This window comes from Caretta caretta, chromosome 2 (genome assembly GCF_965140235.1).
Source record: "Caretta caretta isolate rCarCar2 chromosome 2, rCarCar1.hap1, whole genome shotgun sequence".
In the NCBI taxonomy this organism is placed as follows: Eukaryota; Metazoa; Chordata; order Testudines; family Cheloniidae; genus Caretta; species Caretta caretta.
Window position 1 is genome coordinate 7,916,035 of NC_134207.1, and position 27,996 is coordinate 7,944,030.

General features: G+C 43.3%; 1 protein-coding gene across 1 annotated transcript in view; it reads left to right on the forward strand.

The window, feature by feature from the left end:
• The window catches only part of TSNARE1 (t-SNARE domain containing 1), a 719,956-nt gene that overhangs the window by 626,485 nt on the left and 65,475 nt on the right, over positions 1–27,996 (forward strand). The window contains exon 12 of the mRNA XM_048841786.2: positions 16,756–16,871. Within this exon, the coding sequence (XP_048697743.1) occupies positions 16,756–16,851 (96 nt within the window). The 3' untranslated portion in view covers positions 16,852–16,871. The remainder of the gene's footprint in view (positions 1–16,755; positions 16,872–27,996) is intronic.

A 27,996-nucleotide genomic window follows, 5' to 3' on the forward strand; every position in this document is an offset into this window, starting at 1 on the left:
GCCTGGTACTGGCCCAATCAAGGATCAAGAGGATTCGAACTGCACCTTTGCAAGCACCTCCCTTCACATACATGATTTGAGTGAAGAGCTCCTCAGGCACAGTCCAGCATCTGGCCCTGTGTATTTTAAAGAAAACCGTGTCACCACCTACTTTATTATTTCATCTCGGCAAAGCTTTTTCTAGTGCATCAGATTATTTTTTCTTGTGCATCACTATAAAGATATCTTAGACAGATACATAACTGAAAAGGTTTTGCCTGGGCTAAAGGTTATTTATAACTGAGTTGCAAAATGTGTTTTAGCATCAACCTCTTGCTCCCATCATGTTGGGGTTTTCTATTTCTTCACTATCTTTATCCATCAGAAGAAATATTCCTAGTTCGATGTTTACTTTCACGGTCTAAATGGGTTTATTATGCTTGTTTGCTATTACAGGTGTTGTAAATTGGCCACAACTTGGCAACCTGTTTTTTTTTTTAAAAGGCAGATTCTTTTGGAGTTTGTGAATTATATTCTTTAACAGTATTTTTTCCAGGCAGTGTGAAACCACTCAAGGACATAAATAATTTTGCCCCTTTCATGGCAAGCTAAATGAACAGATTTTTTTACAGAATGCCCTGTAATTGTTGCTATTAATGGCTTTACTTTGTAGAATGATCAGTGTCAATGATCGTTGCAGTACACAGCTGATCCCCATTAAGCTGTCCACAGCATTAGAATCCTATCACCACGCTGTTGGCATAAATGGACCTCCTGGTTGGCACGCTTGGTAGAGAGAGGCCAAGGACTGAACTTCCCTTTTACACTTAGAAGCGATTCCTGCTGGTGAGGTTACAGGGACATTGACATGGAACAGTGTAAAGGAAACTTGCCTGGCTCCTGCCAGGGCCATAACTATTCTGTGAATAACCAGAAGATTTGTGTCTGTGATTGTCAGCATCTTGCTTTTCATAAGGACTCTATTTATTGGTTTTGTGACAGTCACAAAACCCACACAGCCGCCAGTCCCACAAAAATTCACTTGTAGAGCAATTACTATTCATTTGTTTTATTCTTCTGAAACGTGTGCTAGAGCCATGGCTCAAATATGTGGTACACCAAGTTTCATGATTGTGAGGCAGAACTAAGGACTAGAGCCAGCTAGGGAGCATGTGCATTTACTTTAATAGAAATTGATAGGGGCCCAAATTCAGAGATCCAGGGCTTCTCCCTGGGAACTCTGTGACATTAGGGGGGATAGAATCAGGGGGAGAGAATAGCTCAGTGGTTGGAGCATTGGCCCGCTAAACCTAGGGTTGTGAGTCAATCCTTGAGGGGGCCATTTAGGGATCTGGGCCAAAAATTGGGGATTGGTCCTGCTTTGAGCAGGGGGTTGGACTAGATGACCTCCTGAGGTCCCTTCCAACCCTGATATTCTATCATTCTAATCACGTTCTTTGGCAGCATTTAGCTGTCTTAACCACGAGACTCTCCTTTCTCTTGCTGCAATCCCCTGCCTCATTCACAACACACATTCCATCTTTTGCAACAAATGAGGCAGGGGGCCTACAGAGAGCAGTTTCTTTCCCTTGGAAACCCTGATTCAGCCCCAGAGCAGTTCCATCTTGTGCACTGAATGAAGCAAAGGTCCTATGGACAAAACAGTATGTGGTAATGTAGTTAAACAGAAATTCCATCATCTGGAACTACATTAACCCCCTCACCCTTCTTAGAAATGACTGAACCATTTCAGCTGAAACGAAAACAAATAATAATTAAGAATATAATAATAATAATAATTAATAATTGATTAATTAAATTAATTAATAAATCAGGCAGACACCTGGCATGAAAAACTTCAGCCTGAACAATTTAAATTGAGCAAAGTTAAAAGCAACCAAAAGCAGGATCTTGAAATGGAAAGCACTAGGCAACCTTAACTGTTGGTGTTGCTATCTGTGCTATGTGTAATTTTAGTGGTAACATCCCTATTTTACAGATGGGGAAACTGAGGCACAAAAGTTAAGTGGCTTTTGTTAGCTCACATAGCAGTTCAACTGGAGAGCAAAAAATAGAGCCCCAATCTAACACACAGTTCTGTGCTTTATCTGCTAGCTCATGTGTGGGGTTTTGTTTGTATTTTCCCTTTAATGCTGAACTCCTAGCTGTCCTGAACTCTGATCCTTTGTCAAACCTTATCTGGATCTCTAGTTGCAAAACTGGGCAGGCAATCTCAGGAGAAATTTCTTTCTCCTGAAATTGCCAATACATCCTGCTTCTTGATGAGGCAGAAATGTACTGCTTCTCTCATGGCTTTTCTACTTCTGATCCATCGGAAATGTGAAAGCACACAGGCTGCTGTGAAAAATGAAAAATAATAGAGGCTAAAATGTTATTCAGACATTGGAAAACTCATTTGGGTTTATTTTCTCCTAACCAGTTTCTCATCAGTACTGATTAAAAAGTAAGTCAGCTCATGTTTAGGCTCAAATCTATCTCCATCCCAACTGACCCAAGACACACAGGGCCCAATAATTCCTTGCTGTAAATCCACTGGCTTCAGTTGAGGTGCACCAGGGCAAACTTGTCCAATACTGTTTGTTAGAACAATTAACTGATACTGGAAAATTTGGACTTTGAATTGGAATTTATGGGAAATGAAATGAACTCAACATCCTTTAAAGGAGCATCTCTTGGAGTTTTTTGCTGTGCTTCTCATGTTATGACTCTATTGTACATTGTAAAGCCCCATGTCACACACATGGGCTTGGGAGGGTTGAGACATTGTAATGCAGCAATAGAGTCAGCTTGTAAATCCCTGCTATGTGATGCTAAGTGCAGAGCTGTGCATCTCTTTACTCCAGGGGTGGGCAAACTACGGACCGGGGGCTGCATCTGGCTATCCAGACGTTTTAATTCAGCCTTCGAGCTCCTGCCAGGGAGCAGGGTCCAGGGCTTGCCCCACTCCACATGGCTCCCAGAAGCAGCAGCATGTCCCCCCTCCAGCTCCTACGTGTAGGGACAGCCAGGGGGCTCTGCACACTGCTCGCACCCAAGCGCCTGCGGACAGGGTAGCGTGCAGAGCCACCTGGCTACACCTCCATGTAGGATCTGGAGGGGGGTCATGCCGCTGCTTCTGGGAGCTGCTTGAAGTAAGCGCCGCCCAGAGCCTAGACCCCTGACCCCCTCCCACACCCTAACCCCCTGCCCCAGCTCTGATCCCCCTCCCACCCTCCAAACCCCTCGGTCCAAGCCTGGGAGCATCCTCTGCACCCCCAACCCCTCATCCCTAGCCCCACCCCCACCCCAGAGCCCGCACTCCCAGCTGGAGCCCTCCCCCACTCACACCCTAGCCCCCAGCCCGGAGCCCCCTCCCGCAGCCTGAACTCCTCATTTCTAGCCCCACCCCTGAGCCCACACCCCCACCCGGAGCCTGCACCCCAACTCCCAATTTTGTGAGCATTCATGACCCACCATACAATTTCCATACCCAGATGTGGCCCTCGGACCAAAAAGTTTGCCCACCCTTGCTTTACTCTCTATCACAGAATGTATTGCTCTTTCAGAGGCAGATTGTCATGCCTGTTTTCAGTTTAGTTTACTCACTGGTATTTAGCACTTCGCTCCTAACTAGTTCTCATGCTGCAAAACATCAGCAGCAAAGTGATAAATGCTTGTAAACTAGTGAAAAATAATCTGTCTGGAAGGAAATTGTGCTCTGTAGTTTTAAAAATACTCTCAGCTACAAAGCACTGTGGTTTTTCAGAGTCTCTTAAAGAAGCCTTCTGCAACTCCTTGTATTGAAGCATATTTGTAATAAGACTGTTTCTGATGAGACTAAAGGGATTTGGTTTTCCGTGTCCGCTGACTGTGTTCCATAGCAAAAGCCGCACCTAACATGTTTATTAAGAGCTGCATGCAAACAGCTGAAGGCAAGAAGCTATCTGTAGGGCACAACAATAAAAAGTTTTATTTTCCTACAAACCCAATAACAATGCAGCATATTCTTGAGCGCCATTTACTGGCAGCATATCTATTAACTATTTACTTATATACAGCTTTGTCTCTTCTATGGAAAACTCTTGTAAACTTTATAACACAGGGATTCACTAACTCCTAACAGTGACTTTATAGAGCACTGATGATATACCATTCTCAGAATACCTCTTTGGGAGCCTGTGTCATGTGCACCAGGGGGTTGAGGAAGGATACCTACCTTAATCACTCACTGTAATGTACTGGTTGATGGGTATGTGCAGCGTTGCCTCAACTGGGTGGAGTCAGACTTGCTGAAGTGTCCGTTTTGTTCTCAAGTGGCTGGAGGTCTACACTGAGGATACTAGTATTGCTATGCAAGATTAAAATAGCTGCTGAAGGTAGATGGCTGCTTTCTAGGGTAGGAAAAATGAATTGTCAATCTAGGGAATTAGTAAATCACATTGTGAGCCTGGTGCCTTGAAAGAGACCATAGAAATGTTAGCCATTAACATTTTGTCATCTTCTTCTTCTTCTTGCTCTAAAAGAGCAATATTAAATGTCCACGTCTAGGTTGGTGATCCAATTGATTGCTTCATGTGATGCGTAGGGATGGCAGAGATATCACCAAGGTGTGGGGTTTTTTGGACATTGAGTGATGAGGAGTTCCATAATTTGAAAGCTATTTCTGCAGTCGCAAATAGGTTTGTGTCTCAGTCCCCATTTATGCAGAAGGTAGGCAGATCTGCTGTTTGGATATTGGAAAATCCTTGTTCCTCATTCAATGAAACCAAAAGATTCTCGTGTTGTGATGAATTTGGGTGGGTGGAGGAATGCCAGTATGGGAAGCCATGGTTGTAGCGTTGATTTTACTGTGCCTGTAATGACCCACATGGTGGTGTTGAGAACTAATGTGTCCAGATGTGTGAGCAGTATCCTGTGGTAGAGTAGACAAGGGCCAGTGAAGTGTAGAGATTTTTTTCATCGGCTCCCCAGGTTGATCTTGCCACTTTCTGAATGAGATTTACATGCATCTTTATTTTATCATGAATATTTTTCAAGTGCTGGTGGTATGTAAGGTATTTGTAATTGTCAGTGATGTTAAGTAAAACAAAACTGAAAGAACATAAGGTCGCAAAGTCATGCACTCAAAAGTTAGGAAATGCCAAAATTAAAGCAGCTTGTGCAGCATTGGCAACAGCGCCTAATTGATGGGAGGAGCTATTGCAGGGAAAGTCCTGCTCAAACCCTGCAGCCCCGGGCTGGAACATGCTCAATGCAAATGGCATTTGGCAGCTAAAGTCTCCAAAGATTCCAGCAAGTCTCTACTGAGCATGTGTGAACTGAGGTTTTACAGAGGCTCATAACTAAGCCAAATTTAGGTGAGTTTTCACAGAAATAGCAAAAAGCGCTTCCCTGATACAAAGAACATAAGAACGGTCCTACTGGGTCAGACCAAAGGTCCGTCTCGCCCAGTACCAGTATCAGTGTTACCAGCTCTACTTATAACACACGCGTGGGAGAGTAACAAATTGTAGTAGCCATGAGAAAACTAAGAAGGAACGGAAATTGCTTCAGGGGCAAAGTGGTAGATACATTGACAAAGTTGCTGGAGAAAAGGATAAATTAGTCCACGAGATAGAGATTAATGTCTGGGATGGGAGGGGATCGAGGAAATAATGAATGGCACCAAATCTACCTAAGCTATATCCATCAAGTTGGTGTGGGATGGTCTTTTCCTGCTAAAAATACGTTATGTTCTTATAAACAAAGTGGCTGCTTCTTTCTCATTTAAATACACCGAAAGGTGCGTGCTAATATTATTGTTTTTTTTATAGCCACTCTTCAGAAGCAGTGATATTTAATAGTAAATTTATGTTATTTTTTAAAGAAGGTACACCATAAAGATCACCAGATTTGGTCAGTGTGTTTTAATTTATGCACACTTTAAAGGTTACATTCCTCAGTTCCCTTTCAGTAACACAGTCTGTTTATTTCATTATAAGGTCTGATTGTGTACAACATGACTAAAGGATCTTATGAAATACAATGGAATATAATAATAATAATGTTCTGGAAACCTGTTATCAGGAAATTGTTTTCTCAGAGTTCAGTTTTACTGTAACCAGAGATTTTAGTCGAGTTGAGTTCACAAAGGGCCTGATCCTGACGTGTGCCGATTACCCACAATGTCCAGGGAAATCACTGGATTTAGAGATAAGTAGTAATTTATACTTGTATATTTGTGTGTCTTCCCCCGCCCCTTCGCGGGGACCTGCTTGGAGTATCTGGAGAATGATGATATGCTAAGGGCTAGATTGAGAAGTCCTAACTCATTTTGGTGAGCACCTACTAACATGAGTAGCCCTGACATTTGCGATGTTATTCATGTGGGTACGTGCTCACCTATATTGAGATTGCACAGTCTTGCCTTTAGATTCTGATACAGATTGCATATAAAATGGACCATCTTATATTGTACTATTTTCCCCTCCTGCAACAAAGGAAACAGCTACTTGAAAATAAATGAAGATGAGTTTTCATTGCCCAACAAGGGCACTTAAAAAATTCCCTCATGACAACTGCAGACTGTGAATGAATGTTTTTTTTAAGTTCATGGTGGTTCTGATATTTTCAGGATAGGGTTGGGATCCAGGAGACAGAGTTCTCCCTGATGGATGAATCCTCAGAGGTTTCTTTGTTTTTCAAGCGATTATTTGAGCCATCTAGAAAGTCTTTTAGTATTACTGAAGTGTTTTCAAATTCCTCTCTCCCTTGGTCATCTTTAGCCAGTCCTTTCTGGTTCGAAATTATTTTGTGTAATGTGCATAAAATATTCCTGCGAGTATAAAGCCGATGGGATCACTGTGATCTTATTTGCTGGGAAAGAGGGAAGAGGGGTGGCTTCTTCTCTGCATGATATCAAGGTTCCTCTAAGGCTTGTTGTCCAGAAAATGGGTCACCATTTCCTCTTGTACTGAGAGAGAGAGCGCTGTGTTGTATAGCTCTAATGGTAGGCAAGGTGTACCCTAGATGTTTACATCTTGTAGAAGAGCAGGAGGGTGAGGAAGAAGGGTGAAGTCCTGTGGTGGAGTCATAGTGCTCCATTCATTCCTCCTTTCCTTTGGCGCCCTTATCCCTATCCCTGACATGCCCCCTATGCCAGAGGTTGTGTGTGGGAGCAGCACAGAGAGATAAAGTCATTGTGGAGATGAGCTTGGCCAACGATCACATGCCTTCATGAAGAACATCCACTCACTGTAGATCCTTCACCTGTTTTCCTGTAGAACCCATGATAGACAGAAGGAGTGCTGACGATGCCTATGTCCAGCAATAGGCTGAGAAAAAATCCTGGAATCAGACACATCAAAGACAGAAAAGCCCTTGACAATTTTGTGTGAAACTCGTTGCCATTTGATGGCTCCACATTTTCTTGACCCTCTAAATATAGGAACAGCACCAGTTTTTCCTGGGCTCGCTACCCCTTCACAGCAGCAGAATAAGGACAATGGATTTCAAAAAAGTGGACTTTCACAAACTCAGAGAACTCATAGATTTTCTTCTATGGGATCTTACCTATGAGAAAAAGGAGTTCAGGAGAGTTGGCAGTTTCTAAAATAATGAATAGTAAAAACACACCAGCATACTATCCTGATTCAAAGGAGAGATAGGAAGAATAGTAACATGGCTCCATCAGTAGCTGTTTAATTATCTTAAAATCAAAAGGGAATCCTACAAAATGTGGAAACATGGACAAATTACTGAGGATGAGTACAAAAGAATAGCATAAGGGTGTAAGGATAAAATCAGAAAGGCTAAGGCACAAAATAATTCTATCTAGCTAGGGCCATGAAAGGCACTAAGAAGAGGTTCTATGAATACATTAAGAGAAAAAGAAAGAGGAAAGAAATTCTAGGCTCTCTACTTAAAGGGGAAGGGGAGCTAATGTCCAATGACATCAAGAAGGCTGAGGTATTTAATGCCTATTTTGCTTCCGTCTTCACTGAAAAGGTAAATTGTGACCAGGTACTTAACACAATTCAGATTAACAACAAGGGGAAAGGGAACACAAGCTAAAAGAGAAATAAGAAGTTAAAGAATATTCACATAAGTAAAGCTATGTCTACACTGCAAACTTTTGTCCCCAAAAGTTATGCCATTTTCATTAAAATGCTTTAAGTAAACCGCTGTTGCATGTCCACACTATGGTCCTTGTGTCGGCAGAATGCATCCATGCTAGCAGCTTTTGCATTGACACGGAGAGCAGTGGGTAGCTATCCCACTGTTACTCCTGGGGGAGTTCTGGGGGAGCTGCCCGAGGTAAGCACTGCCCAGCCAGCACCTGCACCCCTTACCTCCTCCCACGCCCCAAGCCCCTGCCCCAGCCTGGAGCCCCCTCCCATACTCTGAACCCCTCGGCCTCAGCCCTCACCCCAAGCCTCCTCCCGCACCCCAACCCAGTGAAAGTGAGTGAGGGTGGGGGAGAGCGAGGGACGGAGGGAGGGGGGATGGAATGAGCGGGGACGGGGCCTCAGAGAAGTGGCGGGGCCTCAGGGAAGGAGCGGAGCAGGGGATGGGGCAAGGGTGTTTGGGTTTCTGCGATTAGGCAGTTAGCAACCCAAACCCTGCCATCAGCCCCCACTCCTTCCAGCTCTGCACAGCACAGCAGTCTCTCTCTCTCTCACACACACACACACCCATCCGCCTCTGCCTACTTGCCTCTGTGTTCCTAGTCCGGGAGAGAGCAGCATTCCATGTTAATGATTTGCTCCTTGCTGCCAGAGCTCAGCTCTCAGAAACTTCCCAGAGCTTTGAAAGGGAAGGGGCGCGTGTCTGCAGGGCAGTTGATTTCAAAACAGTGTGCAGAATGGTCCTGGCAGGCATTGTGGGATACTGGGGGAGGCCAGTTGTGGTGATATAACAAACGACAGTGTCTACACTGACGCTTTGTAGCTTTAAGTTTACTGAAAAAAGCTTTGTCGCTCTCATCGAGGTGGTTTTATTTTGTCACTGAAACTGACGAGTTTTGTCCCCCAAAGTGGCATTGCAGTGTGTACACCTCCGCTGGTTCATCAACAAAAGCTGCCTTTCAGTGACAACATTCTGCAATGTAGACAGGCCTTAGATGAATTCAAGTCAGTAAAGCCTGCATGAAATCCCCCCCTGGGTACTTAAGGAACTAGCTGAAGCAATCTTGAAACCATTAGTTATCACCTTTGAAAACTAGTGGAGGCTGGGTGAGGTCCCAGAGGACTGGAGAAGGGCAGACATAGAACTTATCCTTAAAAGGAGGGGGACATAGATGACCTGAGGAACTGTAGACCTGTCAGTGTAACTTTGATACCTGAACAGATTCAGGAACAAATTATTAAACCATCACTTTGTAAGCACCTAGAGGACAACAGGATTGTAAGTAATGACAAATCCATGTTGGCGAAAAACAAATCATGCCAAACCAACCCAATTTCCTTCTTTGACAGGGTTACTTGTCTAGTATATGGGCGGAGGCTGTAGATATGATATATCTTGATTTTAGTAAGACTTTTGACACAATCCCACATTACATTCTCATAAGCAAACTAAGGAAATGTGGTCTAGATGAAATTAATATAATGTGGGTGCACAACTGGTTGAAAGACGATACTCAAAGAGTAGTTATCAGTGGTTCGCTGTCCAACTGGGGGGGGATGTTTCTAGTGGGGACTGTTCTGGGTCCTTTACTATTCAATATTTTCATAAATGACTTGGATAATGGAGTGCAGAGCATACTTATTTAATTTGTGGATGACGCCAGGTTGTAAGCATTTTGGAGGACAGAATTAGAATTCGAAATAACCTTGACAAATTGGAGAATTGGTCTGAAATAAAAAAAATGAAATTCAGTAAAGACAAATGCAAAGTACTACACTCAGGAAAGAAAAAAATAATTGCACAACTACAAAATAGGAAATAGTCTGGGTGTTAGTTCTGGGGGATTATAGGGGATCGCAAATTGAATATGAGTCAAAAATAAAGTTGCAAAATATGCTACTATCATTCTGTGTTCCATTAATAGGGGTGTCATATGAAAGACATAGGAGGTAATTGTCCTGCTATTCTCGACACTGGTAAAGCCTCATGTGGAGTACTGGGGCCCACTCTGGGCACCACACTTCAGGAAAGATGTGGACAAATTGGAGAGAGAATCCAGAGAAGAGCAACAAAAATGGTGAAAGGTTTAGACAAGCTGACCTAAGAGGAAAGCTTAAGAAAACCGGTCATGTTTAGTCTTGAGAAAAGAAGACTGGGAGGGGACTTGCTAACAGTCTTCAAATAAATTAAGGGATGTTATAAAGACGATGGTAATCAGTTGTCCTCCATTTTCCACTGAAGATAGGACAAGACATAATGGGCTTAATCTGCAACTCTGGAGATTTAGGTTGGATATTAGGAAAAACTTTGAATCATAAGGGTAGTTAAGGTGTGGAATAAGCTTCCAAGAGAGGTTGTAGCATCTCCGTCACTGGAAGTTTTTAAGAACAGGTTAGACAAACCTGTCAGGGATGGTCTAGGTTTACTTGATCTTGCCTCAGCGCAGACAGTTCGACTAGATGACTTCTTGAGGTCCCTTCCAGCCCTACATTTCTGTGATTCATTCAAGCCAGCTTTTGAAACTCTGAGCAACAAAGATGTTTTCTTTTGCCCTTGCAACTGTATTTTCTTAATAATTTCCAGGATGTAAGTCACTCCTCTGGGCCCAGTGCCTCAGCAGCTTTTAATGGTTCTAATTGCTTGACTATCTATTGTGGCATAATTAAAAAGCCTTTTAACATTTCACTTCCCTCCCATAGATAAATAGATTCCAGCCTGTAGGATGTGACCTACAGCTTATTCTGTGGAACATTAAGGCAAAGGATTCTTTCAGTCTCACAGTAACATCCACCTCTCCTGTCACTATAAAGCACTTTCTACTCATGTCCCTAAATAGCCCCACTAACTTCTTCCCTGACATTTGGTATTCACTATTTCAATTGTGTGTGTAAAGGGCACTGTCAGGCTTAAAATATGTCCTTACCTATAACATGTTACTTATAAATCCTGAGATTAAAGCAAAAATAACTACTGGTGCACACAAGTGGATCAATGCTGTTCTACACCAGCCGAAGATCTGGCTCATCTGCTCACCAGACTAAGCTGGGTGGTGTAGGTAGTTCTGCCTATAATTAAGGTTGCCCAACATTTTCCATTATAAGGTCCTGGTTTTAGTTGTTTAAACTTTGCCAGACAATTCAGGCTGAAATTTTCCACTCTAGGCAACTGCCTAAAGAGGTTTGTTTGGCTTGGTTATTGGTTTTCTGTTTGCTGTTTGGTTTCGTTTGTTTAAATTTAAGCTAAACAATCCAGGCACCTTCAAGAACAAAATGAGGGGGGAATGTGGTGTTTTCCCATGTTACAAATTCATAGTACTGTTTTGTTGAGAAGCTGTGGTGCCTCTGTGCTTTGGAACACTGACTTGAAATTTGGCAGTGGGATGCATTAGTGTCCGGGATGTGCCTTTTGCCATTCCAGTGAAAATCTGACTGAATTCTAAACCTCCAAAAAATTCTAGTTTGCACATGCTCATTGGAGACTTGTTAGATTTTTGGCAGCTAAATTCTCTGACATTTCCATCTGCATTGAGCATGCTGTGTCCCCTTACAGCTCCTACATGCAAACTGGATGGCACATGGCCCAGAGAGCGACTGAGTATGCTCCATCCTGGGGCTGCGGGAGCTGAGCGGCAGGACTGTTCCTGAAATTGGTTGTCCAGTCAGCCAAAGGGTGCAGTGGCACCAGGCACAGGAACTGAAAGCGGGAAGACTTGTCAGTCCTATGCTCTCAGTGGTTCCTCGCTGGCACTCAGGCAGCCTGGAGGAGAATGAGGAAGACGTCTTGCCTGACTGGAATTAGGGTTGCCCACTGTCTAATCACACAAACCCAAACACCTTTGCCCCACCCCTCCCCGAGGCCCCGCCCCTTCTCTGAGACCCCGCCCTGCTCACTCCCTTACCCCCTCCCTCCATCGCTCGCTCTCTCCCACCCTCACTCACTTTCACTGGGCTGGGACAGGGGGTTGGGGTGTGGGAGGGGGTGCAGGCCCTGGCCTGGGGCCAAGGGGTTTGGAGTGTGGGAGGGGGTTCCAGACTGAGCCTGGGGCAGAGCGTTGGGGTGCAGGAGGGGGTGCGGGATGCAGGCTCTGGGAGGGAGTTTGGGTGCTGGAGGGGGCTCAGGGCTGGGGGAGAGGATTGGGGTGCGGGAAGAGATGCAGGCTCTGGGAGGGAGTTGGGTACAGGAAGGGGCTCAGGGCTGGGCCACGGGTTTGGGGTGCGGGAGGGGTTGTGGGCTCCGGCCGGGCAGCGCTTACCTCAGGCGGCTCCCAGTGCTTACCTGCCTGGGACTAAGGCAGGCTCAAACCACTCCAGCCTCTGATGTCACATGCTAAACTGGTTCAGCTCTGATCCGGTCTGAAAAATCCTCCATGGAATGCACAGATGCTGCAGGAACTGGAGTTGGTGGGTTAGCAAGTGATAGTCTTCCCTGTGCATAAGTGTTGAACCAAAGACCATAGCATGCGATAGAGGGCAATGTACTGAGAGAGGTGCCATCTTTTGGATGTAAAACTGGCATGCTGATGTATCCTTGATGACCAAAACTTGATGATGCTTTTTTTTTAAGAGCAGCAGAGTTAGTTCTAGTTGCATAGCCATATTCTAGTTTCGGTACTTATATTCTGCTTGCCAAAGGGCCTCTTGCGAGTTCATTTGGGTATGATATTCTTCACTTCCTTTCCTGAGCTATTGTGAAGTGTTCCTGTTCCTATTGAACCCAGAAGTGGTTGCATTTTATGGCATGTGAAGGGATTCCAGTATATGGCATTACAGTTGTGAAATTCCTGTGGATGCTTCTGGATAAAAAGTGGTATATGAATGCAACATACGCATGTAGTATATTATTTATCCCTACTCAGGTATTCTATGGCATGCTAAGATTTTTGAATGGAGACTGAAATACAGATGAAAAGTGCAAACTGTCTTTGCAATGGAATGAACATTTGCCTTAATGAAAAATGAAAGAACGAGATGAGGAATTAAGAGGAAAAGGCTGTAACACCTAAAACAGATTATAGAAGCATGTTGGAGCGACATGCTAAATCCATAAAGTGGTGATATAAAGGGAACAGGAGCCATTATTGTAATTTGTCAATCAGGACAGAACTTATAAAATGTTTATACATATAAAATGTCTAAGAATAATGAAGTCAATCCTGCTCTAAGCTAAATGGCCCGCTAGCATTCCCTACTGATGCAACAGAGTCTATGGTTTTTAGAACCCGACAAGAACTAGTCTTTTCAAGATAGTCTTTGTGATTTTAAGCAGAGGCAATGCTCCCTTATTGACTTGAAATTACTTAAGGCTAAAGGTAAACAAAAGGTTGCAGCAGGCCCTTTATCTCATGTGCTCAGCTCTTCAGAATGTATTTGATTAAGTTCCCCCTTGGAAGTGAAGCTTAAGTCATTGAAAAGGAGAAATTTACCTTTATAGGTGGAAAAATTAGTTAAAATTATAGAGGATGATGACGGGAAGGACCAGGGCCCACTGGCATTCTCCTCACTACAATCACGGCAAATTGACTGAGACGCATATGCCGACATGATCATAATGCTCCCCACTCAGAACCAGAGAGAATTCCTTATCAAAACATGCACAAGAAATTATGTATAGTTAAAGCACCTAAACCCTTAGTAGTGTGTGAGTAGTTGCAAACTGGATGAAGGAAAGGAGACCCAGGGTAAGTACTTCTGCCATGGTTTAGGAACTATAGAGAGGTCACTAGAGACCTCAGCATTTTTATTAAAGATCTCTCATAACTGATATTAGAAAAACCTCATAGAAACAAAACATCAACATTCAAGTTTCTCAATGGCTTTGAAATGCAAAAGAGGGTCCTTTTGCATCCCATGGCCCCATCTAGTCCAGTGTTCACAAAGTATGTACGATGGGCCTAATAGTCCATAGAGTGAGGTAATTGGACACATAGGCAGTGAGGAATTTGGGCATTGGAAGGGAAGATGGGTCCATGAGCGGACCCCTGTCACTTCTAAATAATTGGAGACCCACTGATCTAGTTTTAAATGATAGCAAATGCAATTTAATTCAGATATGTATGGTGCAATGATGCCATGAGCAAAGAACTTAGGGGAATTTGTGCTGACTAGGAAGGTGTTTACAGCACTGACCAGGAAAGAAAGTGGATGCCAGTACAAAAATTAGCTGACTCCTTTATCCCAAAGTGCTGCTATAGCTGTAAGAAAGGACTGTAGATATATGTAGTTGCTTGATTATGCCTCGTTGTTATTATCTGGGTTCGTGGACACAGAGCTGGAGGAAAGAGCTCACTGTCTCTGACGTGCTCTCAGCGTGAGCGGCATTATACTGTGTGAGCTATATCGGGGAACTCATTTAATGTGCTATTATATAGTGCATCCAAGCAAGAGCCTGGATTAAAGTGAACCCATGATTCCAATGGTCTTATGGGACTTCCATTATTCTATCCAGTTAAACAGGGAATAAGGAATTGCCCCTCAAGAGAGAGGTTATAAATAGATAACGGCAGTATTACAGCTGTGGAAGATACTGGGTAAACCTAAAAACAGAAGAATGGCCACGCTGGGTCAGACCAATGGTCCATCTAGCCCAGTGGCCTGTCTTCTGACAGTGTTCTGTACCAGAGGCTTTGGAGGGAATGAATAGAAGAGGGCAATTTATCTAGTGATCCATCCCCTGTCATCCAGTCCCCACTTCTAGCAGTCAGAGGTTTAGGGACACCCAGAGCATGGGGTTGCATCCCTGACCATTTTGTCTAATAGCCATTGATGGACCTATCCCCTCCATGAACATATCTATTTCTTTTCTGAACCTAGTTATGCTTTTGGCCTTCACAACATGCCCTGGCAATGAGTTCCACAGGTTGACTGTGCATTGTGTGAAGTACACCCTTCAGTTTGTTTTAAACCTGCTGCCTGTTAATTTCATTGAGTGACCCCTGGTTCTTTTGTTATGTGAAGGGGTAAATAACATTTCTTTATTGGCTTTTTCACACCAGTCATGATTTTACAGAGCTCTAACATATCCTCCCTTAGTCGTCTCTTTTGTAAGATGATCAGCCCCAATCTTTTTAATCTCTCCTCATATGGAAGCTGTGTCATACCCCTAATCATGTTCTTGACCTTCTCTGTACTTTTTCCAATTCTAATATATCTGTTTTGAGATGTGATGACCAGAACTGCATGCAGTATTCAAGGTGTGGGCATACTATGAATTTCTGTAGTGACTTCATGGTATTTTCTGTCTTATTATCTATCCCTTTCCTAATGATTCCTAACATTCTGTTAGGTTTTTTGACTGCTGCTGTACATTGAGCGGATGTTTTCAGAGAACTATTCACAGACTCCAAGATCTCCTTTTTGAGTTGTGACAGCTCATTTAGACCCCATTATTTTGTATGTATAGTTGGGATTATGTTTTGTAATGTGCATTGCTATGTATTTATCAACACTGAATTGCATCTGCAATTTTCTTGCCCGGTTATCTCATTTACTTCTGCTTCAGACAAATGTGGACGTCAAGGTTACAACTTCCAGGAGCAAAAATCTGGCTCTTGACCTTAATCTGAATGGAAATCAGGGTGCTTGGATGCTGAAGCATCTTTGCTGGCCTAAGAAATTACCTATATTTTTGCATGGCTGGGATTATTACAGATTTCTGCCGAGACAGCCCCTTCTCCTGGCAGTAGGAAGGTAGTTGTGATCCCTTTCACCAATCACCTAGCACTGCCCAAATCCCTGATTTAACGTGATGGCAATAAGTGAGTGTCAGCTGGTGATGGCCTGAGTGGGAAGAGCAGTGGGTGAGGAATGTGGCTGCGAGTTTCAAGGGAGGCTTTTCTCTGAGGAGGGTGCACAGAAGGGTGGATCTGCATTGAGTAAAAGGCATGTCTTCTGTAGCCTAGCATCCTGCATGTGACTCAGCCAGTCCTGGAAGTGGAGATCGATGTGCAGCGATATTTCTTCAGACTTTGTCTGCATCGTCCAATGAACACATACATGTATTTTGACAGCAGTGTGCCCTTGTTGCCAAGAAGGACAATGGCATTTTGGGATGTATAAGTAGGGGCATAGCGAGCAGATCGAGGGATGTGATTGTCCCCCTCTATTTGACATTGGTGAGGCCTCATCTGGAGTACTGTGTCCAGTTTTTGGCCCCACACTACAAGAAGGATGTGGATAAATTGGAGAGAGTCCAGCGAAGGGCAACAAAAATGATTAGGGGTCTGGAACACATGACTTATGAGGAGAGGCTGAGGGAACTGGGATTGTTTAGTCTGCAGAAGAGAAGAATGAGGGGGGATTTGATAGCTGCTTTCAACTACCTGAGAGGTGGTTCCAGAGAGAATGGTTCTAGACTATTCTCAGTGGTAGAAGAGGACAGGACAAGGAGTAATGGTCTCAAGTTGCAGTGGGAGAGGTTTAGGTTGGATATTAGGAAAAACTTTTTCACTAGGAGGGTGGTGAAACACTGGAATGCGTTACCTAGGGAGGTGGTAAACTTCCTTAGAAGTTTTTAAGGTCAGGCTTGACAAAGCCCTGGCTGGGATGATTTAATTGGGGATTGGTCCTGCTTTGAGCAGGGGGTTAGACTAGATGACCTCCTGAGGTCCCTTCCAACCCTGATATTCTATGATTCTATGATTCTATTTATTTCTGTTTCCTGTTTTTCTCTTAGCAACGAGCCAGGAAGATGAAGTGCTGCCTTCTCTCTGTCGGGATGGCCGTTCTGCTGGTTGTTGTCGTAATTATTGCAGTCTCAGTCAAACACTGATCCCGCTGAGATTTCTACAGGTGGGAGTTTATATCTGACTCTTTATCATGTGATTTGGATGAAGGCTGGGATAAGTGGATGGCTCAGGGATGTGGTGATGACTAGAGTGGTGTATCTCTAATTTGTTGGTTCATATCCAGACCTCAGAAGTTAGATGTGACAATCATTACCCTCTAAAGGATGCTGGGGGGCCTAGGTGAAATGTGTGAGTGGTCACAGTCCCATTCTAGGTAGACATGGGGAAACTTGCACTGCTGTTTTCTATTCTGCACTCATGCTTTGAAGAAATTGAGGCACTCAGACTCCAGGGCAGTTTTCCTGGCATCTTTCACTAACTTTCTATGCATGCCGAAGCCTGTCCGATGTCTGGGCCAGGCTGAGATCGGCCCTTGGTGGGCTTGCAGAAATCTCCCCCTCACTTGTGCAGCCCATGTGAGGAATGCTACAGCCGTGTCTCCTGCCTTCTTCCGTATCGGGGGAACAATCTGCACCACGGATAGACCCTGCACAGTGTGTAATGCCTTAATCACGCCGAGCAGCTCAAGAGACACATCACTTCCTGAGGAACCCTCCCTCCCCCACTCCTCCTGATTCAGATGGCTCTGCATTGCCCTCCAAACAGGGCTCTGTCTAAATTGCACAATTTATCTCTGGCTTTTTTTTATCCTGCACAATTTATTTCTCTCTCTCGCATACAACAAACTGCGCAGGCCAGATTCTGATCACGCATGCCAGCGTAAATCTGGCATAACTCCAGTGACCTGAATGGCATTACTCTGGATTTGCACTGGTGTGTCTGAGAACAAAATCCAATCTCATATGCTACTTTATGTCAGTATGGAGCGATGTTAGGGTGTACAAAATCAAACATCCTCAACTCCTGGAAATCACAAATCTTATCAACCCATGGTTAAACCTGGACGCATTTAAGGCCTACTTGGGCATGTCTACACAGCAAAGAAAAACCTGCCGCTGGCCCATGCCAGTGCGGCTTGAGCCGCGCAGCTCTTACATAGCTGTGTAGACATCCGGGCTTGGGCTGGAGCCCAGACTCTAGGACCCTGCGAGGAGGGAGGGTCCCAAAGCTCTCAGCTGGCACGGGCCAGTTGCGGGGGTTTTTTTGCTGTAACACTTTTTTTTTAATCCGTTAGATTGGTGCAGTCACAGAGCCAGAATAACCTAATGGTAATGAAAAGCCCAGCAGGAAAATTGGAGTTAATCTTCTTTCAGAATTTCATGTGTTTGGGGAGGGGATCCTAATGACTCAGTACAGCCCTCGGAAAAGCTGAACACACAATTTTCCCGTCATCCTTCAGTGGTTGAACCACTAACGACCTAGTGCATAAAACACCAGTTCCTCAACAGCAGCACCAATAAAAATATAAAAACTGGACTGGATTATATTGGATTCAGCCTGGACGTGTCCTCTTATTTCATCTCACATGAGACAAGCACCAACATGGTGACGTAATGACATCTGACCTTTATATACCACTTGTCATGCAGAAGGAGCCCCAAATGCTGTACAAACTACTCATTTATATACAGGTATCACTTTACCCACCTCTAGGGAGAAATGCATCAGTTGTTTTTTTTTCCCCATGCCCAACAGCTCTGCACAACAATTCAAGGCAAAAACTGAAGTATCTAATTGAGAGACAGAAAATAAATACTCCACTTTGAATGAGGCGAGGACACTGAACCTAACATCCCGAGACTTATAAAATGTGCTGTGAGATCTATAATGAGGACAACTAGTTAGGACTCCAGTTTTACATTTCATCCAGGAGAGGCTACAGCACAGGGCTCTTGAATCTTTGCTGGACCATTGCTTTATTGCTGAGTCAGTGGGAAAGTAACTGCCTGCTAAATCACTTTTGATTTTTCTCCCATCCTCGTACTGATCAGGCCAAATATCTCTAGCTTTCAAGTTCACATCCCAGGATGAAATACCTTAATGTCACTACACTGAGAGCCCCCAGACCCAGCTGATCATATTTTGGACCTAGCTAATGATTCATTTGTAATAGATTTTTTTTAAATTATGATTTCAGCAACCCTGATACCCCCAAAATAAATAAAGGTCCTTATTACAAGGGAAAGGCAGGTTGTTCTTTCACAAATCAGATGTGAAGCAGGCACAGCAAATCCATCCCTTCCATGGGATTCATCGTTTGTTCCTTGAAAAATAAACAAGAGAGTGGCTCTTGCTTTGAATTTCCTAAGTAACAGCGGTGCCATCGGTTCTTCAGCTCAGTGCGTGCAGAGAGACCAGCTGTTCTTATGAAATCTCCAAGCCCTGTCCTAAGTGTGTCACTTCATGCCCTGAGGCATTCTTGACTGAGGATGGAGAGAAAAGCATCCATTGCATCCAGCGAGGTTATGGGGAAACTCCTGGAGATGTATGTACGTTTTTTTGTTTCCACCTCGGGGATTATGAAGTAACCAGGCATTTTGGAGTCAAATTGCTCATTATGGAACCATGTTGCAGCTGCTCTCTTAGCCATTCTGGTATAAGTCACTGAACATCTTAAAGGGATAGTATCCTGGTGACTCTCCTAGAAACTCCCTACCTTAACAATGCCTTTGCTTTATAATTGTTAGAATTCCTGATCCTGGAAGCGTATCTCCATTGGCTCTCTCTGCCTGACTTATACACAAAGTGTTTCAGCCTTTGGACTCAGTGCCAGAGTCTAGGAAAACCAAGAGAATGCAGAGAAAACCCACTAAAATGATTTGAGGGCTTGGAACAAATGCCTTACAGTAAGAGAGTTAAAGAGCCCAGTCTGTAGTTTATCACAAAGAAGATCAAGAGATGACTTGATTATGGTGTGTCCCTTCATGGGGAGAAAACACTGGGCACTGAAAAGTCTCTTTAAGAGAGAATGGCATAACAAGAACTGATGGCTGGAGCTGAAGCCAGACAAATTCCAGTGAGAAATAAGGCACACAGTTTTAACAGTGACAGTGATTAATCATTGGAACAAACTACTGAGGGACATGGTGGATTCTCCATCTCTGGATGTCATCAAACACAAGTTGTTGGGCTCAGTGCATGGGTAACTGGGTGAAATTCTATGAACTGTGATAGACATTAAGCCAGACTAGGTCCCTTCAGGCCTTAATCTATAAATTTAAGAAGATTTGGATAGAGGTAATCGTATAAAAGAGCCCTTCACTTCTCAGTTGCTGATTCATATTCAGCTTAAGTCAGTCAAGACTTCAGTGTTGTTGCCATCTGATGGCAGCTTGGTGGCCTATGTGAAATCGGTCCACCAAGTGCCCTACATCCGTATCTCATATCATGGCAACTATTACCCTCATTAGCAGTCTCAGTAGACTCTCTATTTCTTGGTCTAATCTGTTCCTCCCTGTGCTTTGGAGCTTTGCTACATAGTTCAGATTCAGATGTTAACTTTCCAAAGTTCAAGGGTGGTAAGATCTAAACATTCAGGCCCTTCTATACTTTTAACTAATTGAGACACAACCTTAAGGGAACCGTTAAATGAAATACCTAGCGCAGTTTCTAATTCCTTTCCCTCCAGTTTGGGGGCCCAATTCTACATGGAAGGAGAGAATCAGGCCCATGGGGTTTAACCATTCCCTGAAGATATGGTGCACTCTCTTATTCACTCTCTTTCAGCTTAAAGTGAAATAACCATCAGATCAAGCTGGAGACATTGCTTTGACTTTTTTTTTTCCTTTGCAGTCACAGATAGCCATGTCCAGTCCATTTAATTGGTGCATTCTGTGATGAAGTGTTTATCTCACCACTCAGAGAGGACACAGACTCTAGCAGCTTGTTTGATATGTTTTTTTCCTCATGCTTTCAGGTCTTGGCTATTTTCTTTAATGTCTTGTACTCCGTTGTGCCCCTCTGTGCTCTACACCTGATGTCCTGACTGCAGTGGGAATAATAAAATCCACAATTTTAGTTCACAGCCACTGGGTATGATCTGAGGACCATAGGAATGCCTCTATCAAGGGCTTCATGCTGTATAGCCTAAGCCACTCCTCATCTCAGAGCCTGAAACCTAAGAGATTTCTGAACTACTGGATTTTGCTAAATCAGCCTCAGAGAGCCCCACTTGGTGTCATTAATACTGAACTTTTCCAGTACACCAGAGGACTTTCAGAGACAATACACAGTACCCTGTGGAGCTGAGGGAAAGGATATTTCCAAGGCAGGAGACATCAGTAAAATACCAGTGAATGCAATTGGAGACTCTTTCTGTGGGGATTATATATACTGTTGAGGACACCGATGACAAAACCGACAGCTTGCATTGGTGTTCCGTGTGCACCCAGAACGTGGTGCTTACAATGCTCTCTCTTCACCAACTCAAGCCTAAATGCTGGGCACCCTCACAATGGAAATTCTGTGGCACGTTCTGTGTGTTTCTTGCATGGTGCCATCATGTTGCAGCTGCAACAGCAATTCCCGACTAAGCGACAATGTGGGATGTAACAATAAATTGACCTAATGAACATTGTAAATAAGGGAAAAACATGGCTAGCTTTGTTCCATGAAATTGCTTCTTGCTTTTTAAATTGATACCATGGGGCCAGTTTTACTTATTGGCTCTGCTCTTACCAGTGCAAGGTACATTTCTTAGTGGTCATGAGAGAGGCCCAATTTGCAGTCCTGTATCAGTCTCAAGAGCCACAGAGGACGTTGTCATATTTGCTAGCTGCCAATCACAGGACTGAATTAATCCACCACCCTGTTCCCTGAGCTGCCTGTGTCCTTTGTGTTCAGGAATGTACAAAGGAGCCAACAGTCAATAACTTTGCAAAAGCTCTTTTGTTCTGGAAGTGATTCTCCTTTTTTTCATCGGGGTATATTCAAGATTTATAGTCTCTTGATCTATAATTAATGTTTCAGATCCTGAAGTCCTTACTCAGTTTTTACTCTGGCAAGATTATTGGGCCAGATTCTTACACTGGTTTAAATGAGATCAGAATCTGGCTGTCAGTTTCAGAAGGAGTATTGATGGAGTTTTCTTAACACTTCATCTGATCTTGATGCTTGTTGCCTGCGTGCCTCTGTGACGTCACAAGTATTTCCATGGTACCAATTGCAGTGTCACAAACAGAAGCATCTGACTACAGCTGGGCAAAGGTTTTTCACTTTTTTTTCTGAAAAATGCTTTTGCAGGGAAACAAAAATTTGAAATAGTCAAAATGTTTCATTTTGACTTTTTGATTTGAAACAGTGTTTCAATTTTAAATCAGGCCAGTTTAAAAATATATATATAAAAAGGGTGGAAAAATATCTTAAACAGCCAAAATCAAAATAAAATTAAAAAAAAAATCTTTTGAATCAATTGAAACGTTTTGGTCGACTCAGTATGAATCAAAAGTTCAAAAAAATTGTTTTGGATCAATTCAAAATGTTTAGGTTGATTTGAAACTAATTTTTTTCAAGTTTTCTGATTCAACCAAAAACCTTGAAAAAAATGAGGTTATGGTTCAAATCAAACTGGACTTTATTTTGATTTTTCAGTTTGGCCCCCAAAGCAAAAAATCTGTTACTTGCTGATCTCTACCTATGACTTCAAGGACAGGGCACCTTGAGCAAATGAAATCTTAAGAAACAGGATCCTACTTCATGCAAAAGTCCTTTTAAAGTAGTGTACAAGGGAGGAAAAATATAAAGACCCCATAATATGTAGGAAGACTTATTCCTAAATAAGTTTTGCTATAATTCATAAATAATTTCTCCCTCTTAAAGGGCTTAATCTTCAAAATGTTGAATGCTTGAACGGAAATCAGTCAGAGTTGTAGGCATTCATCACCTTTCATAGGCCAATTCTAAGCTTTGCGTGGCATCTCTTTTACAATCTGTAGCATAATTTAGCATTTTCCCTTGGGTTTCTAGTGCATATTTAATCTGAGAATCTCAAAGTGACTTGTGAACATTAATTTAAACTTTGAAACACCCTTAAACATTTGCCATGACAGCCCATCTCTAAGCATATAGTGAAATAGCCTGATTTTCAGAGGTGCTAAGAATTCAGTTTACATTGACACCAATAGGACTTACGGGTGCTTGGCCTTTAGGATCATGAGGTTTTTGTATCCCTTACGTATATTTTTGTTATGATACCTCCAGATGTTCTTGATAGCCATATAAATATATGATTCCTTTTGTAATCTTGTTACATTCATGGCCTCAATGACTTCTTGAAACAATGAGTTCCACAGTTTATTCAGACATTGTGTGAAATACTATTTCCTTTTATCAGTTTTGAATTTGCCACCTTTTAATTTAATGAAATGTCACTTTTTGTTCTTGTATTATCAAACTAATATTTTCCCCCTGTTGTGCTTAAGTTATCTCTCTACCTGCTTTTTCTGTCTTGGGTTGTCCAAGAACCAGGGAGGTCCTGGGGTGCTGGTGGTGAAGTGGGATGGAAGCAGGAGCAGCAGACAGTGTTTAGTCATTGTGGTTCACTGATTCTTCTGCTCATGGGCTTAAGTGGGTTTGCGGATTTGGTGGAGTCCCTGATTTTTTGATATCACGGTGATAGCGTCCCCTTGCCTGGAGAAAGGGAGAGTTCTGATTGCCTCCCGAGGGGGGAAGGACATGGGCGTAGCTCCTGGGTCCACATTCAGTCTCAGTGTCTAAAACAGAGGATGCTGGCTCTGTGTGTGGGTGTGGCGAGAAGGTGGAGAAGGCAGCAGATAGGCATGGTTGTGCTATTCTACCCTAAGCCTTGCCTGCATGAATATTGTCTCCCAAAACAATGAGCTTTGTGAATGTCATACCCATGTCAGGCTCAATCAACTCCCTGGGAAAATCTTTGAGGTCTTGAGGCTTTTGTGTGTGGAACAGAGAGGAAAGGAGGAAGAGGATGCTGACTTAAAAGACCAAAGGGGAAATATTAGCAAAATCTTTGTTTTCCCGTATTATATTATTAAAGATATATTTTTGTGAGTAACCTTGAAATACAATTTTAAAAGTGTGGCCTTTAATGGTAGACCTTTGGGGATGTATTTCCCATTGCTACAGCAAGGCGAGTGGGGTTATTACATAATTGTGTCTACAAACTCAGCTGCAGAGAATACATAAGTATCTGGTTATTTTTCCTCTATGGACAAGGTTGCCAGTGCATTAACAGAAGCCCTGAAGAGGCTGGAATGCCCAGCTGCTCTGATTAGTGATCCACATAAGTATGAAATATATGTCTGTTGGGACAGGGAAAAATAACCCGTTGGACTTTCTCTGGACCAAAATCTAATTAAAGGATGTACCAGGATTTCTCTGGAGACAATTGGTTACAGGAGAATTATTTTATCAGTGCTGTTAAAGAAACAGATAAAGAACATCTTAGAAACAGCACTCCAGGGTTTGTAGTGAGTCGTGAACAATTATGTGTTTTGCCGGTGGGGAACCATGTTTTTGATTCCACAGTCTACTGAAAATCCACCACGGCAGCCATTTATACTCAATCAGTTGTGTGTCTCGAGGTTCACAGGCAACTGTGGAGACAGGGAAGGTTTTGTGAGCACTCCCCTATTTCCTGTCCACCTCTTGCTAAAGTGATTCACTCAGTCTCTTACAAATGGGATCTCTCCAAAGGTCAGGAGTGTCCCATAAATAAGTCAGGTTTCAGAGTAACAGCCGTGTTAGTCTGTATTCGCAAAAAGAAAAGGAGGACTTGAGGCACCTTAGAGACTAACCAATTTATTTGAGCATGAGCTTTCGTGAGCTACAGCTCACTTCATCGGATGCATACTGTGGAAACTGCAGCAGACTTTATATACACACAGAGATCATGAAACAATACCTTCTCCCACCCCACTGTCCTGCTGGTAATAGCTTATCTAAAGTGATCATCAAGTTGGGCCATTTCCAGCACAAATCCAGGTTTTCTCACCCTCCACCCCCCCCACACACAAACTCACTCTCCTGCTGGTAATAGCCCATCCAAAGTGACAACTCTCTACACAATGTGCATGATAATCAAGGTGGGCCATTTCCTGCACAAATCCAGGTTCTCTCACCCCCTCACCCCCCTCCAAAAAACACACACACACAAACTCACTATCCTGCTGGTAATAGCTCATCCAAAGTGACCACTCTCCCTACAGTGTGCATGATAATCAAGGTGGGCCATGTCCAGCACAAATCCAGGCTTTCTCACCCCCACCCCCCACCCCCATACACACACAAACTCACTCTCCTGCTGGTAATAGTTCATCCAAAGTGACCACTCTCCCTACAATGTGCATGGTAATCAAGGTGGGCCATGTCCAGCACAAATCCAGGCTTTCTCACCCCCCCCTTTTTTTCCTTGGACACACACACACACACACACACACACACACACACACACACAAATTCACTCTCCTGCTGGCAATAGCTCATCCAAACTGACCACTCTCCAAGTTTAAATCCAAGTTTAACCAGAACGTCTGGGGGGGGGGGGAGGCTAGGAAAAAACAAGGGAAATAGGCTACCTTGCATAATGACTTAGCCACTCCCAGTCTCTATTTAAGCCTAAATTAATAGTATCCAATTTGCAAATGAATTCCAATTCAGCAGTTTCTCGCTGGAGTCTGGATTTGAAGTTTTTTTGTTTTAAGATAGCGACCTTTTACATTGGTCATTTACATTGGTCAAACTGGACAGTCTCTGCGTAAAAGAATAAATGGACACAAATCAGATGTCAAGAATTATAACATTCATAAACCAGTCGGAGAACACTTCAATCTCTCTGGTCACGCAATCACAGACATGAAGGTCGCTATCTTAAAACATAAAAACTTCAAATCCAGACTCCAGCGAGAAACTGCTGAATTGGAATTCATTTGCAAATTGGATACTATTAATTTAGGCTTAAATAGAGACTGGGAGTGGCTAAGTCATTATGCAAGGTAGCCTATTTCCCCTTGTTTTTTCCTAGCCCCCCCCAGACGTTCTGGTTAAACTTGGATTTAAACTTGGAGAGTGGTCAGTTTGGATGAGCTATTGCCAGCAGGAGAGTGAGTTTGTGTGTGTGTGTCCCCGGGGAAAAAAAGGGGGGGGGGTGAGAAAGCCTGGATTTGTGCTGGACATGGCCCACCTTGATTACCATGCACATTGTAGGGAGAGTGGTCACTTTGGATGAGCTATTGCCAGCAGGAGAGTGAGTTTGTGTGTGTATGGGGATGGGGGGGTGAGAAAACCTGGATTTGTGCTGGAAATGGCCCACCTTGATTATCATGCACATTGTGTAGAGAGTTGTCACTTTGGATGAGCTATTACCAGCAGGAGAGTGAGTTTGTGTGTGGGGGGGTGGAGGGTGAGAAAACCTGGATTTGTGCTGGAAATGGCCCAACTTGATGATCACTTTAGATAAGCTATTACCAGCAGGACAGTGGGGTGGGAGGAGGTATTGTTTCATGATCTCTGTGTGTATATAGTCTGCTGCAGTTTCCACGGTATGCATCCGATGAAGTGAGCTGTAGCTCACGAAAGCTTATGCTCAAATAAATTGGTTAGTCTCTAAGGTGCCACAAGTACTCCTTTTCTTTTTCCATAAATAAGATTGTCTCAGAGCATCAACCAAACCTGGATAAAGAGATGTATGCACCTCCTTTTTATCTCCAGCTGCACTTGCAGGCCTCTGGGCTCCTTATTGCCGAGAAGAGCCTTGTCATAAATATAAAGGGAAGGGTAAACACCTTTAAATCCGTACTGGCCAGAGGAGAAACCCTTTCACCTGTAAAGGGTTAAGAAGCTAAGACAACCTCGCTGGCACCTGACCAAAATGACCAATGAGGAGACAAGATACTTTCAGAGCTGGAGTGGGGGGAAACAAAGGGTTCTCTCTGTCTCTATGTTGCTTTTGCCAGGACCAGAGCAGGAATGCAGGTCAGAACTCCTGTAAAAAGTCAGTAAGTAATCTAGTTAGATATGCGTTAGATTCTGTTTTGTTTAAATGGCTGAGAAAATAAGTTGTGCTGAATGGAATGTATATTCCTGTTTTTGTGTCTTTTTGTAACTTAAGGTTTTGCCTAGAGGGATTCTCTATGTTTTGAATCTGATTACCCTGTTCGGTATTTACCATCCTGCTTTTACAGAGTTCATTCTTCTACTTTTTCTTTAATTAAAATTCTTCTTTTAAGAACCTGATTGCTTTTTCATTGTTCTCAAGATCCAAGGGTTTGGGTTTGTGTTCACCTATGCAAATTGGTGAGGATTTTTATGAAGCCTTCCCCAGGAAAGGGGATGTAGGGCTTGGGGGGATTTTGGAAGGAAAGACGTTTCCAAGTGGGCTCTTACCCTGTTATATTTGTTAGACGGTTGGTGGTGGCAGCAATAAAGTCCAGGGACAAAAGGTAAAATAGTTTGTACCTTAGGGAAGTGTTAACCTAAACTGGTAAAAATAAGCTTAGGGGAGTTTTCATGCAGGTCCCCACATCTGTACCCTAGAGTTCAGAGGGGGAAGAAACCTTGACAAGCCTGAACTCGTAGGACAAGTTAGAGAGTTAGCATTATGTGACAAGTCGTCTCTCCATGTTCCACCAGCAGGTGCTTTGTGCACTAATTCCCATGTTTCTTTCTATAAAACACTGTGGGAAAGGTTCTCAAAGAACTCTAGGGCCATGAATCAAGTTAGGTCTAATTCCCTGTGTGTGCTGAGTAGTTTAGAGATAATGGGAGAAGGGCACTAGAAATTGCTGTCCAGCTTATGGCTGCAGTCCAGTTCAGCACAGACAATGGGTTTAATAATGTATCTTTGGGCAGGGTGTGTGTGAAGCATTCTGAGCTGTATACACTACATAATGTATAATGTTTATGATTTTGTTCCACTGCCTCAGAATCTCATTTGGACACTCTCTTAGCATGCCCAGAAATGTCTCTGACACTTTTCCCACGCCTATCATGAAGAAGTATTATCAAGAAACTTGCATGAGGAATGCTAGCAACAAGCCTCTTCAGTTTCATAAAGTGGCCAAAACACAGACACCCCCCCCACACACACTTGAAATGGCCTGTTTATAAACACTCAGCTGCCATGAAGAAGATGATACCTAAATAAATATATCTACGGCCGTCAGGTCACCAAGGGCAGTGTGAAGTCTCTGCTACTGAAGAATCAATTTTCAAGGCCTGCTTTGGGCTACTCATTCTTCCAGTGTTGTTTGTACTGG